The 14,618-nt window shown below is 53.8% G+C and overlaps 1 protein-coding gene and 1 non-coding gene across 4 annotated transcripts in view; both read left to right on the top strand.

The window, feature by feature from the left end:
* C2cd2 (C2 calcium dependent domain containing 2) overlaps window positions 1–14,618 on the top strand; it is a 44,940-nt gene that overhangs the window by 12,030 nt on the left and 18,292 nt on the right. For all 3 annotated transcript variants that reach the window (XM_048346207.1, XM_048346205.1, XM_048346204.1), the window contains exons 3-4: window positions 6,729–6,848; window positions 10,617–10,721. In XM_048346207.1, the coding sequence (XP_048202164.1) occupies window positions 6,729–6,848; window positions 10,617–10,721 (225 nt within the window). The remainder of the gene's footprint in view (window positions 1–6,728; window positions 6,849–10,616; window positions 10,722–14,618) is intronic.
* Window positions 7,859–8,031, top strand: LOC125352111. The gene has a single exon (XR_007211116.1). It is a non-coding gene; the product is annotated as a small nucleolar RNA SNORA81 (small nucleolar RNA).

Genomic DNA, 14,618 nt, shown 5'->3' on the forward strand with positions numbered 1-14,618 from the left:
GCCTGGTGTGCGGTGAGTGGCACTGGAGCCAGCCCCGTCTCTGCAGGGCACCTCAGGGCCCGCACGGGGCCTCGTGATCGGTTTTGTGGGTCCGACATGCTCAGGCAGAAACCCACCATGGCAAGAGGGATGGCTGCCCGCTACTCCAGGCCGCTGCCCAGAGACACTGCGTTTCCTTAGCGAGGGTGACAGGTGCCTGAGTGTAAGGTGTGCTTGGAAAACTTGCCTGCCTAAGCAGCGTCACTGGGGAGCGGGGGGGGGGGGGGGGTCCTGGGACATCGCATGTGACATGCCCTTACTCCCAGGGGCTCAGTGCCCCATTAGACGCTTTGGTGGTCTCCATTTTGGTGCCATTTCTAAATAAACCAGAGCTTCTACCCGTGTAAGAAGCAACTAAAAGTTGCCTCTTTGTGTTTGGTGCTGGTACTGGGGCCTGAACTCAGGGCCTGGGCACTGTCCCGGAGCTTCCCCCCCCCCCGCCCTCATCGAGGCTGGCGCTCTACCACTTGAGCCACAGCTCCACTTCCAGTTTTCTGGTGCTTCATGGGAGAGAAGAGTCTCACAGACTCTGGCGCCTGGGTGGGCGATCCTGGGATCTCAGCCTCCCCGGTTGGTGGGATGACCCGGCGCGAGCCACCGGCGCCCAGCCGGAAGGTTTTAAGGTCACACCCGCCCGGTGTGTAAACCACCGAGGCTGTTGGGCCAGGGGGGTGACGGTGGGGGTGAGCTCGCCTCTCCCTCCCGGCCTCAGGCTCTGCGGACACACCTGGTCACGCACACCACCGCAGCGTCCCCCAGGGCTCACGAGGGCCGTGGGCGGGAGCAGACCTGGGTGGGGACTTGCGTGCGTCCATCGTCACTCACGCTCCGCCGACGGAAGATGAGTTGTCCCCCGTGGTCCAGAGAGAAACCTGGGGTAGAAGGTGGCGTCCCCGATGAAGCACGCAGCCCCCCAGGCGGGGAATTGGCACCGTAGAGCCCCACGAACAGGGCCGCTGGCTGGGCGTTGTCCATTTGTGCTGTCACCCATTCACCGAAGCTCCGGCTTCCCCCATCTGCCGTGAAAGAGGCCGGAGGAAGAAAAGACGGGGCAGAAAACTGAGAAGCACCGGCCCTCCTCTGTTTATGTGAAGCCATGGCGACCCGGAGAACGCGGACAGTGGCGTGGCACCCCCCGCATTCTTAGCCCATGATGTGGGCGGGGTGTGGGCGGTGGAGTGTACGCATTTGCGTCTACCTGTGGTGACTGGACTCTGAAAGCATCCCGAGAGCCGGGGTCTCCTGCCCCCCCCCCCCACTGGTGTGTAAGGACAGTGTAGTGTAATTCACAGCTGGGCATGTTTGTCTCTCTACTTACAATCAGGAAGCTTAGGGCTTTTTGTTGTTGTTTTGCTTTATATGAGTTGAATTCCAGGTACTCCATCCATCTGATATTTAAGCTAAATATGCTCATGCTAACAGTCCGTGAGATCGTTTTGAACTGGCATCGTTCCAAGGGCAGCTAGTAGAGTCTCCACACTGGAGTCCAGCCTTCTGAGGTCCAGGGGAGCTGCTGGCTACCTCCCCCCCCACCCCCGGAGTCAGGCCACCACCTCAAAAGCCACCACCTGCTGGGTGGTTGGCCAGGGTCAGCCCTCTGGGACAGGCCGACTCTGGAAGGGTGCAGGGTGAAGGGACCCTTGAGGGTTCCAAGATTTGGTTTGGTTATTGTCATATGGAACATTTTGGGGTCGGTGACAGTGACCTGACCCTGAGCACGGAGTGCCAGCTGCCAGCCCAGAAAAGACCTAGTTCCTCCTGCCTTCCATTTAGAATTCTCTCTCTCTCCCTGCCTCTCTCTCCCCTACAGAGTCCATGAATGAAAATAGCACACCTTAAGCCACGTACCCATATGCGCAGTACCTCCTTGTAGTGCAGTATTCCTGAAAAGCCTCCCTGTTCGCTTCTTAGTATCCCAGCCAAGGAGGGGATGGGGACCTTTGCTGAGGAGGGGGGTGCGTTGGAGCCAGGCATGCCTATCTACCCAGCATGCCCTGGGTTTGGCTGCCATCTTGTTTCTGATATCTTTTATTTCCCTCTCCTGAGGCAGTATGTCTTCAGCCACCCGTTGTGACTTTGCTGTCAAATGGGGCTAACTTTGTAGATGCTCTGGTAGTATTTAGCTCCAGTGGACTTTGCTTTTTTTTTTTTTTCAGTCCTGGGCCTTGGATTCAGGGCCCGAGCACTGTCCCTGGCTTCCTTATGCTAGCACTCTGCCACTGGAGCCACAGCGCCACTTCTGGCCGTTTTCTATATATGTGGTACTGGGGGATTGAACCCACAGCTTCATGTATGGGAGGCGAGCACTCTTGCCACTAGGCCATATTCCCAGCCTGAACTTTGCTTTTTTAAACTGAGGATTCATGTTCCATTCATATTGTCTAAGAATATTTACTGAGGTGAGCATAGATTGCAGAGTCAGGAAAGATATGTGATTTGGAGCCACAAATTAGTTTGGGGTTTATTTCCATGGGGTGGGGGTTTCTTTCCTTATAGAGTGTGATTTAAGAAAAAAAAATTCCATAATTTAACTCTTTAAGATGCATTTTTCCCAGCTGTGTGTTGCTAGTTCGTTTGGAGAAAAAAGTGATTAAATCATTTCCAGGTCTCTACAGTCTTCTAAGAGAACAAGCGGAGGCCAGAAACTTAATTGAGGAAGAAAGGGGAAGAGAGCCACAGGATTTGCAGGTGTTAAGGATCTTTCTGGTCGGCCAGCAGGCCTGAAACTTGACTCGGCCTGGGGTCCCAAGGGTTGGGTTCCAAGGAATTCCAAGAAAAGAGAAGCGTGGCTTCTTAAGCCTAAGGCCTTGAAGCTGGAGAGAGAGGGGGCAGAGAGGAGGACGGAGGCTCCGGCCGTCCGTGCTGGCGCAGGACCTCGTGCCGGTGATGCTGGTGCGCTCCTTCACCTTCTGACAGCGCTCTCAAAGCAGTGCTCTCCCGTCTGTAGGCAGCACCAAGCTTCTCTCCCGCGTGAAAACCATTACCTTCCACCACAGCCCTCGGGGCTTCTCGGTCCTGGACTTCTCACCCCTCGTGGCCCACCCTCCCCAGGGAGGAGCCGTGCAGATTGGGAAGCCCAGATCAGCCTGCTGCGGATTCGGATGGTGTACCTCCTTTAGGATCCTCGCTTGTAAATCGGAGGAGGAAAGCCAGGTCCCTGACTGGCTGTTTAGCAGGGAGCTTGTTCCCGGTCTCAGCGTGTGTGGAGGCCCTCCTGCTGCCTGGCCGCCAGGTACTAGGTAGACGCTGCTGGAGATGACTCTTCAAAGAGCCAGCGTTGGCAACGGGCATTTCAGCTGGTGAAACTTGAAACCCAAGTCATAGGACTTAAAAAGAAACGGCCCTTCCTGTTCCTCATACCCCACGCTGTCGGGAAGCTCACTGGAAAGCAAGAGCATTGCACAGGCAGGGCTGGGCTGGGGCAAGGCGGGTGTTCCTGAGCCTGTCACAGGTAGGGAGGGCCCTGTCCGACAGGGAAGCCTTGACCTGCCTGGTCTGTGTGGTTGGGAGAATTTAATCCTCCTCGTGGATAACACCTTAATTCACTAAAAGAAGCTTACGTGGCTTTTAAACCTCTTTTTCATTTTGCTCTTGTCCATTTGCAAATGGGGCATTATGGTTCTCAGGCGTCACAGGGCAGAGTTGGGCCCAGGAAAGAGCTGGGTCCTCTCTGGCACACCCAGTGGAGGGTGGAAGGGCCTTCTTGGGGTGCACCCAAGAGTTGAGTCGGGTTTGCAATGGTTTCTTGAGTGAGCTTCCTGGCAGAACATCGAAGGTGGCCGGCTTTATATTCAGAGAGTGAGAGCTGTAATGCTAACCACTCAACAGGCTGAGATCTGAGGATCAGGGTTCAAAGCTAGCCTAGGGAGGGAAGTCCATGAGACTCTTCTCTTCAATTAACCAGCAAAAATTGGAAAGTAAAGCTGTGGCTCAAGTGGTAGGGTGCTATCCTTGAGTGAAATGGCTCGGACAGCACCCACAGGGAATGGGAAAACCACCCCCCACCCCAGGACTGGGGTCGGCTCTTCTTGTGTGTCTTGAGAGATTGGCTGTCGCGAGCTGGCAGGGTGGTGTGCCTCAAGTTTTAAAGCCTTTTCATTTGAGCTGTTTACTTTTGAGGGTTTGTTGTTGTTTTGTTTTGTGTTTTGCCAGTCCTGAAGGCTTGGAAGGAACTCAGGGTCTGAGCGCCGTCCCTGGCTTCTTCCCGCTCAAGGCTAGCACTTTGCCACTTGAGCCACAGCGCCATCTCCAGCTTTTTCTATATATGTGATGTTGAGGAATTGAACCCAGGGCTTCATGCATGCTAGGCAAGCACTCTACCGTTAAGCCACATTCCCAGACCAACTATTTGAGCTAGTTATTGACTTGTTTGTTCGCTTCCTTTTAACTAAGCATGCCAAGTGCTTGAGTGTTCTGTGTTTTCAAGGAATGTGTGGTGGGAAGCGTTGCGTCCTCCTGGAAATCAAAGCTGCTTCCCCCTACCTCCCCCACCTCGGTGCTGCCACTGGGGTTTGAACTTGGGGCCTTGCTTGGCTTCTCTGTTCAAGGCTGGAGCTCCACTACTTGAAGCACACCCCCCCACTTCAAGCTGGTTAATTGGAGATAAGTCTCTCAGATTCGTCTGTCTGGGCTAGCTCTGAACCTCAATCCTCAGATGTCAGCCTCACAAGTACCTAAGATGACAGGCGTGAACTGTCAGCACTTAGCCTGGGCCATCTGCTTTCTCCGTAAAACTGTAATTCACTTGAAGATTTCCAAGACGGGCCCGTCCGTGTCTGCTCCCTGCTCCGTGGCGGCTTGACTTGGGCTTGGGCTGAAGGTCGAGGGGCGGTCCCTGGTCCCTGGGTGACGTACTAGGTTGCGGGGAGCTCATCCAGCCTTAAAAATCGGTGTTTCTGGGCTGGGGATATGGCCTAGTGGCAAGAGTGCCTGCCTCATATACATGAGGCCCTGGGTTCGATTCCCCAGCACCACATATACAGAAAATGGCCAGAAGTGGCGCTGTGGCTCAAGTGGCAGAGTGCTGGCCTTGAGTAAAAAGAAGCCAGGGACAGTGCTCAGGCCCTGAGTCCAAGGCCCAGGACTGGCAAAAAAAAAAAAAATCGGTGTTTCCGGTGGAACTGCCTACAGACCGTTTACCTTTAACGTGCCTAGGCGGCATTTCTTTTTTTTTTTTTTTTTTTGCCAGTCCTGGGCCTTGGACTCAGGGCCTGAGCACTGTCCCTGGCTTCTTCCCGCTCAAGGCTAGCACTCTGCCACCTGAGCCACAGCGCCACTTCTGGCCTTTTCTCTATATGTGGTGCTGAGGAATGGAATCCAGGGCTTCATGTATGTGAGGCGAGCACTCTTGCCACTAGGCCATATCCCCAGCCCCGTGATAGCTGGCATTTCTTATCCAAACATGTCTTGTTCCAGTGCTTCGTGGACCGGGGGAGGTGATGGCCGTACGGAACCAGGCCCCGCTGCGGGGTGGGCAAACGCGTTGCGTCGTGCAGCTTTCTGCCAGAGCGGGAGAGAGGCTCTGCTCCGGGCTCTGAGCCGCTGGGACGTGTTGGGATGGGGGGTGGAGGGGGGGGGTGTGGGAAGCCAGGGATGAGAAAGGAAAAGGCAGAGGGCCTCGCCTTGAACTTTGCGTAATAGCCGGCCTTGGCAGAATAGTTATTTTGATAATCTTTCCTCCTCTTCGTATTTTCGATGCTGATAAACCCACCAGAGGATTGAGGAATTTTCCTCCAACCCCCCCCCCCCGAGTGAGTTCCCACAGTGGGGTCAGCCGCTCCGCTGGGGAATGGGGAAGTCCTTCTTGTATGGACTCCCTGCGGCTCAGCGGGGGCCACGCTGGTGGGTGGTTTACCAGGCTGCTCCGTCCAGCCTGCCCTCAGGGCCCCGCGCTCCCCGCCACACACCTGGCACCTGGCCTTGGGCTTGTTCGAATCCTGCCTGGGGATGCTGAGATCTTTCTAGAAGGTCTACTCCCAGGGGTTCCATGGCAGAAACAACCCATTTCTCTGGGCTGTGGTGGCAATACATGGATGAATGAGGGCTCTGAACGCTTGGAGAGACCTGCCAGCACTAGAGCTTAGTTTATGCCTCATGTAATTACTTGACTCTGCCTTTAGATGTTTATTCTGTAAAATATGTTCATTGTAGAACTGAACTCATGTAATTCTGTTAGTTATGGCTATACTATTTTGCAATCATTTACTATTTCATAGGTTCTCTAAATTCCTTCCACATTTATGAAAAACAGTGCTATATTAAAATTGCAAAACCATTTTTTTTTAGCTTCTGGGGAAATTTTTTTTTTTTACTTGTAACACCTGTGAGTCATTTACTTCTTAAGACTCATTTTGAGGAAGAAAAGATAGCTGGCTAATGGATTTTACTCTGTCGGAATTAGAGACGTGTCTAGAGGATCTTAGACCTGCTGCTGTGGGAAAATAACCAATCAGGATTTGGGGGACAAGCGCTGCTTGTCTGCAGAGCGGTCCCAGCCGGATCAGAACGAGCCAGTTTAGCTCCTGAGAAATCCATCAAGCAGTGAGGCTTCTAGCTTTGGGGTTAGCCCGTGAGAGAAGAGAGGCACGCGGAATGCTTCCCGTCGCTTCAGGTCTGGTCTAGGCGGCCACCGGGAAGGAAGGGCGGGTGTTTTCCTGGGGGGTCTCACCTGTCGCCTGTGCCTTCTCCAGGTGGTGATGTGTCATGTGGTCGGCGAGGCCCTTCAGTTCTTGGTCACGGCAGAGCCCGCCCTGGCCGCCAGCCCACAGCAGCAGCTCTACGACGTGCACCTGTCTCCATTTCACTTGCAGGTAAGTCTGGGGAGGGTGCCAGGCCTGGCACAACAACTCCCGCGGACTCGCCACCCTCTGGTTTCTCTGGTGAGGGATGGGCCGTGAATATCCATGCTTTTATCTTAGACAGCAGAGTATATGGGCTGGGCCTGGCTTCCTTAGTTTGGGGAAAAGTCAACTTAAAAAAGAATCACAGCGATCCTAGCTAGGCATGGTGGTTGTATGCCTGTAATCTCAGCCACTCTGGAGGCTAAAGCAGGAAGGTCCCAAGCTTAAAACTAGCCTGCGCCACTTAGTGAGAGTGTGTCAAATTTAAAGCCTGGCACGGGTGGCTCGTACCTGTGATCCTAGCTGCTCAGGAGGCTGAGACCGGAGGAGGGTGACGCAAAGCCAGCCCAGGAAGGAAAGGCCGTGAGTGAGTCTCTTTCCTCCAGTTAACCAAAAAGCCGAGGTGAAATTGTGACTGGTAGAGTGACAGCCTTGAACGAAAAAGCTACTGGACAATGCCCAGGCTCTGAATTCAAGCCCAGTATAGGTACAAAAAATAAATAAATACAATTAAAAAGAGTACAGTGAAGGGAAGGAGAAAGTAGGGTAGGAGGCAGCTGGAGGAGAAGGAAGGAGGGATGTACTTAAGAAAGTAGGAACAGTTCCTAGACCGGTGGTTTTGAACCTATACTGAACAATAAACTACTTTCAACAATCAGATGAAAACGGGGATCCCAGGCCAGGTACTGGGTAGCTCACGCCTGTAATCCTAGCTACTCAGGAGGCTGAGACCCGAGGCTCACCCTTCAGAACCGGCTTGGGTAGGTAAGGCCGTGAGATTTCTTAACTTCAATAAGCTAATAAAAACCAGAAAGTGGAGCTGAGCTCAAGAGGTAGAGTACTAGCATTAAGCCGAAAAGCTCAGGGGCTGCACTAAGGCCCTGAGTTCAAGCCCCAGGGCTGGTACATAAGAATGAAAGAAAGACAAAAAAGAAAAGGGACTCCTTATTCTCATAAATTAAAAAAAAGAATCCATGTTTCCCTTCTTCTATAAGCACTGTGCTAGAGTTGCAGAAACTGGGGTCCTGTCTTGGTTTCTGTACTAACACCAGCAGAGTACACACAAGAAGTATCTGCTCTAGAGCCACAGGACAGAGGTGGGCCTCTTTCCTAATGTCCAGTGTCCTTTGTCTTAAGATTTGATGCAATATGCTGATAGATAATAAGAAATAGATTTCTGGTGAAAAGTTGAAAACTAAATGCTACCTTTTCTTTGAAATACTTAAAAAAAAATCATGTTGTCTTTCTGGACTTATCTATGGAAGGTCCACCCCCGGGAGGGCTCCACGCAGATGCCCCCCCACCTGTTTAAGTCTGCACCTGGTACCCATGTTACCTAGGTAACGGGCACACCTGGAGGCAGCTACCTCCTCCTCCTCTGAGGTCAAACCCAACCCACCCAGCCATGCCTTTCCCTATAGAATCCGGCTCAGCACGAGTCCCCGCCCTCTTTCCCTTTCTCTCTTACTCCTCTCTTTATCCTTTTCTCTCTTGCTCTCATTTTCTCTTCTCCGCCCTCCCCCCCCCCCATTTCCCCACACCTCCATCTTGTGTGGGCTGGCAGTTTGCTTTCACCCCAATAAACTCCTTTCTGCCAGAACCACGCGGCGGGTTTCCTTTCCCGTGAACCTGACGATCTGTGTAATATGTAGTACGTCATATAGTTTTATAGGGAAGCACATGTATCTGTAATAGACTTGGAGAAACTTCCAGATGCTCACCTCATCTTGACTGTGCATCTCTTAGGTGAAGCAGGACATTCTCCGAATGCTTCCACGTAGCCAGTGTTTAGAAACCCCGCATTTGCAGGCTTGCTGTAGAGTCACCGCTGGCTCGACCTCCTGTTTCATCTCCTCTGCCCTTCAACCTCACTTCTGATTTTGAGAGGGAGTCAAGACCACTGCGGGCGTTGCCTTCAGAGCCCACACACGTTCTCCCTCAGTGGCTGTCGTCTGAGCCCTGCCCCCAGCCCCCGGCCGCCCCGTCTAGGGAGTCCAGGAGCTTGTTGAGAGCTGACACCACGGCACCCCCACAGCGTTTGGGCAACAATGCCCGAGACGTCCTTACCCAACACCTGCCGCGTGCTTGGGAACCCAGTGAGCTTGGCAGGGTGGCACGCGGGCGGAGGGGGTCACCCCGAGCCTGCTCATGGCACCAGAGCTTCCTGCCGCCTCGGCAGCTGGTGCGTCCCCACGGTACCGAAGCTGCTGGCCGGGTTCCCTCCCCTCCCCCCGCACCCCCCGCCCCCCCGCCAGAGCAGGCAGCTCAAGGTGGGAGAACTTTCTGAGTCGTGGTGGGGTGGTGGGGGGTGCGGGGCAGGCATCGGCAGAACCACCTCGCCTGCCCGGTAGGGTGGGGAACACAGTTTGGTACTTGTGGCAGTGACATTAAAGTATACTTTTTCTAGAACCGTCTGCAGTTGCAGGGTGAAGGAGGCCTTATTCCCTCCCTGCTCCTGGCGTGAGTTCAGCTGAAGCCAGGGTTCCCTTCCCTTCCCTCCCTTCCCTTCCCCTCCCCTCCCCTCCCCTCCCTTCCCCTCCCTTCCCCTCCCCTCCCCTCCCCTCTCCTCCCCTCTCCTTCCCTTCCCCTCCCCTCCCCTCTCCTTCCCTTCCCCTTCCCTCCCTTTCCTTCCCCTTCCCCACCCTGCCCTGCCCTCCCCTCCCTTCCCCTCCCCTCCCCTTCCCCACCCTGCCCTGCCCTTCCCTCCCCTCTCCTCCCCTCCTCTCTCCTTCCCTTCCCTTCTGTCCCGGACGGTGCCGGGGCGGCTGAGATCGGGGTGCTCAGCCTCCTGTTTGCAGTTGCTGCTGAAACTAATGATCAACCCAGACGGCACAGGCGCCGTCACCAAGGCCAGCGTCGCGGCCATGTTTGCAGCCGCCGAGCAGCTCGCTTCCTTGCTCGTTGGTGGCGTTGGTGGTCAGTTCCCTGGGGCTGCAGGACCGAGGCCGGGGTTCCTGTGCCTCAGGCTGCTCCTTGGCCCATGGTACCCTCCCCCTCCCCCTCCCCCTCCTCCTCTTCCTCCTCCTTCTCCTCCTCCTCCTCCTCCTCCTCTGCTTCCCCTCTGCCTCCCCTCTGCCGCTATGGGGCGAACCTTCCAGCCAGGCCTCTGGGCCCCCTCTTCTGCCACCATCGTCTTCCATGTTTAAGAACTCTTGTGACTCCTTTGGGTCCCCTAAGGAGCCCGGGAGCTCTGCCCCCCTCGGGGCCCCGGCTCAGTCCTCTGCCGCGTCCGGCCCTGTGTGCGCTGGCTCCAGGGTGGGGGCTTTGAGGGTTCTTCTTCCTTCCCCAGGGGCGAGGGATCGGCCGGGGCGTGAGTAGAGTCGGGGCTCCGGGGTCCCCGGAGGGGGAAGGGCTCCGCTGAGTCCAGGCACGGTTCCCAGGGGTTGCGCAGGCAGAGGCCCCGGGGGGGTTGGGGGAGGTCTGTGTCCAGGACTAGGGGTCAGCAGCGGGGTCCCAGGTCCTTCCTCTTCCTCCTCTCCGGGTGACATGCCCAGAAAGGGACATGGGAGGCGCCGCGAGATGACTCCTTTCGCACATTAGCCGCCAGAGCGGAGGGTCCTTTCGGAGGGCGCAGCTGGGCCAAGGAGGAGGCCGGACAGGAGTTGGGGTCCTCGCTGGCGTTTTGAAAGCACGCGGGAGGCCGGGGTGGGGGCCGAGCCGTGAGAAGAAGCGGACGTGGCGCCAGCAGCGTCTGCGGGAGGAGCGGCGTCCGCTCAGCTGCGTGCGCTGTTTCCGCAGCTGGAGTTCCACGTGAAGGAGAAGAGGGAGGACATCCAGATCACCTGGTCCTTCATCCACGCGCCCGACACGGCCGTCCGCATCCAGCCCTGGGATCCCACAGAGGTCAGTCCGTGGGCTCGCGTTGGGGCAATCTCCGTGGGCTGGGGCGGTCCTGGGCAGCCTTGGAGGCCATGTTGGGGTGGGGGGGCGCTCCTGGCAGTGGGGGGCCCCTGAGAGCCTCTCTCTCGCAGCAAGGGACAGGCTAAAGGCCGCTGTGTGCTTCCTGGCATTCCTTCAGGATGCATCCGGAACTGAGGGCACTTTCCCTGGGTCTCCTTCAGGTTTGAGGGAGAAAACTTGGGAGCAGGAAGCGGGCCTGCAGGTGGCACGGGGGTAGGGGGACACTGGGGTGACACTTTCCCTCCCCCTTGCTGTTGAGCTCAGAAAAGCCGTTATTCCAGAGACCTGGGTTATCCGGAAGTTGCTTCCTGGGGGCTCTCGTGGCCTCTTGTTGTCATTTGACTCCCATTGAGTTCAGCTGAGGTATATGAATTTAACAATTTAATTCGCTTCTTTGGGGGTCCCCAGGATGGAAGGTGGCAAGGGCTCCTGTATCTAAACAGTGTTCTACCACGAAGCCCATCCCCAGCCGCGTCAGTAAATATGTTAACCTTTATGTCTTAATGTTGTCGTGGTTTTGTTTTTGTTTTTGTTTTGGCCAGTCCTGGGGCTTGGACTCAGGGCCTGAGCACTGTCCCTGGCTTCCTTTTGCTCAAGGCTAGCACTCTGCCACTTGAGCCACAGCGCCACTTCTGGCCATTTTCTGTATATGTGGTACTGGGGAATCGAACCCAGGGCCTCATGTATATGAGGCAGGCACTCTTGCCACTAGGCCATATCCCCAGTCCTTGTCGTGGTTTTGGGGGGGATTTCTTTAGGGGGTGCTGGTCCTAGGGCTTATTTGTTTTGTTTTTGTTGCCAGTCCTAGGCCTTGGACTCCGGGCCTGAGCACTGTCCCTGGCTTCTTTTTGCTCAAGGCTAGCACTCTACCACTTGAGCCACAGCGCCACTTCTGGCCTTTTTTTTTTTTTTCTATATATGTGGTGCTGAGGAATCGAACCCAGGGCTTCATGTATACGAGGCAAGCACTCTACCACTAGGCCATGTTCCCAGCCCCTGGTCCTAGGGCTTGAACTCAGAGCTTGGGTGCTGTTCCTGAGCTTCGTGCCCAAGGCTAGTGCGTTACCACTTTGAGCCACAGCACCATTTCTGGGTTTTTTGGTAGTTAACTAGAGATGAGAGTCTCATGGACTTTCCTGCTCAGGCTGGCATCAAACAGTGTCCCGTTCTGTTCTGTCTTTCTTACATGAATTTATTAATATGAAAATACAGGTGGAGCATTGCTCATCTGAGAATCTTCTATTTCATTTTTATTTTTTTTAATTATCTTCAAGTGTTGAACAGAGGAGTTGCCATTTAACAAAGGAGGTTATGCATACAATGCATCTGAGTCAGTGACACCTCTTTCAACATTCTCCCTTCTTCCCTTGCGTTTCTTAATTGTAGGGTGTACACGTTGAGTTATTGACTGCATTCTCCCTCTTCCCTTCTCCATTTGTCTAACCCTCTCTTCTTGGCCCCACCCTACCCCTTACAAGTACCCACTTCCTGCTGTTTATTTTGTTGAGCTTTGGCTTTGTCTTTCTAAGGAATTACATGATCTGAAATTTCCCTTGAATCTGCTGTATTTCAGCTAATACATTTGTCAACATTTGAAAGCCCCCAACATGTTTACTTGCAGGTTTGTAAGCTAATTCTAGCTTCCACATTTGAGAGGAAACATGCGCTTTGTCTCTCTGGACCTTACTTCACTTAATATAATTTTTCTCCAAGTCTTTCCATTTATTTACAAATGGTACAATATCATTCTTTCTAATGGATGAGTAAAAGTCCATTGTGGATACCACCACACTTTGATTCATTCATCCACTGAGCAACATCTGGTCTGATTCTATATTTTTGGCTATGGTGAATAGTGTTGCAATGAACATGGTTGTGCTGGTGGCTTTATTGTTGCCTTGTTATGTTTTTTTTAAATGCTCAGGAATGGACTTGCTGGGTCATAGGGTAGTTCGAGGCTTAATTTTTAGGGGAACCTCCATACTGCTTTCCAAAGTGGTTGAACAAGTTTATATTCCTACCAACAGTATGTTAGGGTTCCGTTTTGACCGTATCCTTTGCAGCATCTGTTATCATTTGTTTTCTTGATAATGGCCATTCTAACTGGAGTTAGGTTGGATCTCAGTGTTGTTTTGATTTGCATTTCCTTTATGGCCAGAGAAGTTGAGTATTTCTTCATGTGTCTATTGGCCATTTTCACTACTTCTGAGAAGTCTCTCGTTAGCTCATTAGCCCACTTATTAATTGGGTTGTTGGTTCTTTGAGGGTTTAACTCTTTAAGCCTCTGTATATTCTGGATTGAGGCCTCCTTGTTTTGGTGTAGATTCTCTCCCTTGGCCTTTCCACTCCAGGCTGGTGCTCTTACCACTTGAGCCACATCTTTACTTATAATTGGATAAGCATCTCTAAGATTTGTCTGCCCAGGCTGGCTTTGAGTCTCGAGCCTCCGCTCTCGGCCTCCTGAGTAGCTAGGATGGCAGGTGTGAGCCACTGGGACCCAGATGTATTTGTTTTACTTTTAGCTGACAGGTTTGAGGTGTCTTCCTTTGAGCTTGCACACGTGGGTGCTACCCTTTGGGCCTGGCATTGCACTTACACAAAGGCTGTAGAGTATAAGCACCGACCTATTCAAGCTCCTTTTGTTTTTCTTCTTCTCGCTGCTGTTGGCGTCTCCATCCTTCACACGGCCACTTGTGTGTCCCTTCGTGGGGCACGCACCCCTGTGTGGCACTTGCTCCCCGTGTCTCCGCTGCCAGGGCCGCGATGGCAGCCCTGCCCTTTGTGGGAATGTCTCCTGCCCATCCACAAAATACCTGGATCATAGTGTCCTCCGCAGAGCACCGGTTCATTTGCCTCTGCTACACGCAGTGGTGTGCCTCTTCCCTCTGTGTGCTGCTTTATAGATAGCATCAAGGAAGAGATAGCTAATGGAGTGAGGCCTTGGGTTGACTTTTTGGGGGTGCTGAAAGTGTTGGCAACATCTTACAGGTGGCAGGTCCCCAACATTGCAAGTATGTTGCGTGCCAATGAAATGTCCATTCTAAAAGGTTGGCTTTATGTCCTGTGAGCGTCACTGGATTTAAGATACAAGGCAGATTGTCAGGGACCTGTTCGCTGGGGAGAGGAGGATGGTTCCAAGTGTAGGCCCTGCAACCTTATCTGTCAGGACTTGACTCCTGCCTCTGCTGCTAGGGGCTGTGTGACCTGCACATGTTAACTGTCTTCTCTGCGCCCCCAGTTCCTTATCTGGGAGGTGGCAACAGTGATGTTCAAGGCTGTTGTAAGGATTAATACTTGTGAATTCATTGATACACATACATGCACCGACCTGAGCTCGGCGTGGGGTCAGAGCATGGTACCAGCTGTTTTGATTCTTATTATTTTAGAGATCCTAGCAGAGAACCAAGTTTAATAGATGGACTGGCCCTGTAAGAAGTCTGTCCTAGCAGGGGATGGATCCCAGCCAGTTCTGGGGGACGGCACAGACTGGCCGCAGACTGACCGCTGAAAGCCCAGGCAGGGAACAGGGCTGGGAAGCAAGCCTGGGCTTCCTACTGACTTCAGGGTTCTCCTGAGCGACAGCACTCTATCTCATTAAAACAAGGCCCAGGAATAGAGTTCGGCGGTAGAGCACTTGCTTACCGTGCACAAAGCTCTGGTTTGAGCCTCAGCTTTGCAAAATACGTAGGTAGTTCCTGTACACCTGACAAACACTTTATTGAGACCTGACGCGTGCCCACTGCTGCACAGTGAGCTCCCCGCTCACGCGGTGGCACGGGCTGTCTCCCCAGGAAGTGCCCCGTGGCCCTTGCACGGCCCCTCCAGGGGCACCGGGACCCT

Source organism: Perognathus longimembris, chromosome 5 (genome assembly GCF_023159225.1).
Source record: "Perognathus longimembris pacificus isolate PPM17 chromosome 5, ASM2315922v1, whole genome shotgun sequence".
In the NCBI taxonomy this organism is placed as follows: domain Eukaryota; kingdom Metazoa; phylum Chordata; class Mammalia; order Rodentia; family Heteromyidae; genus Perognathus; species Perognathus longimembris.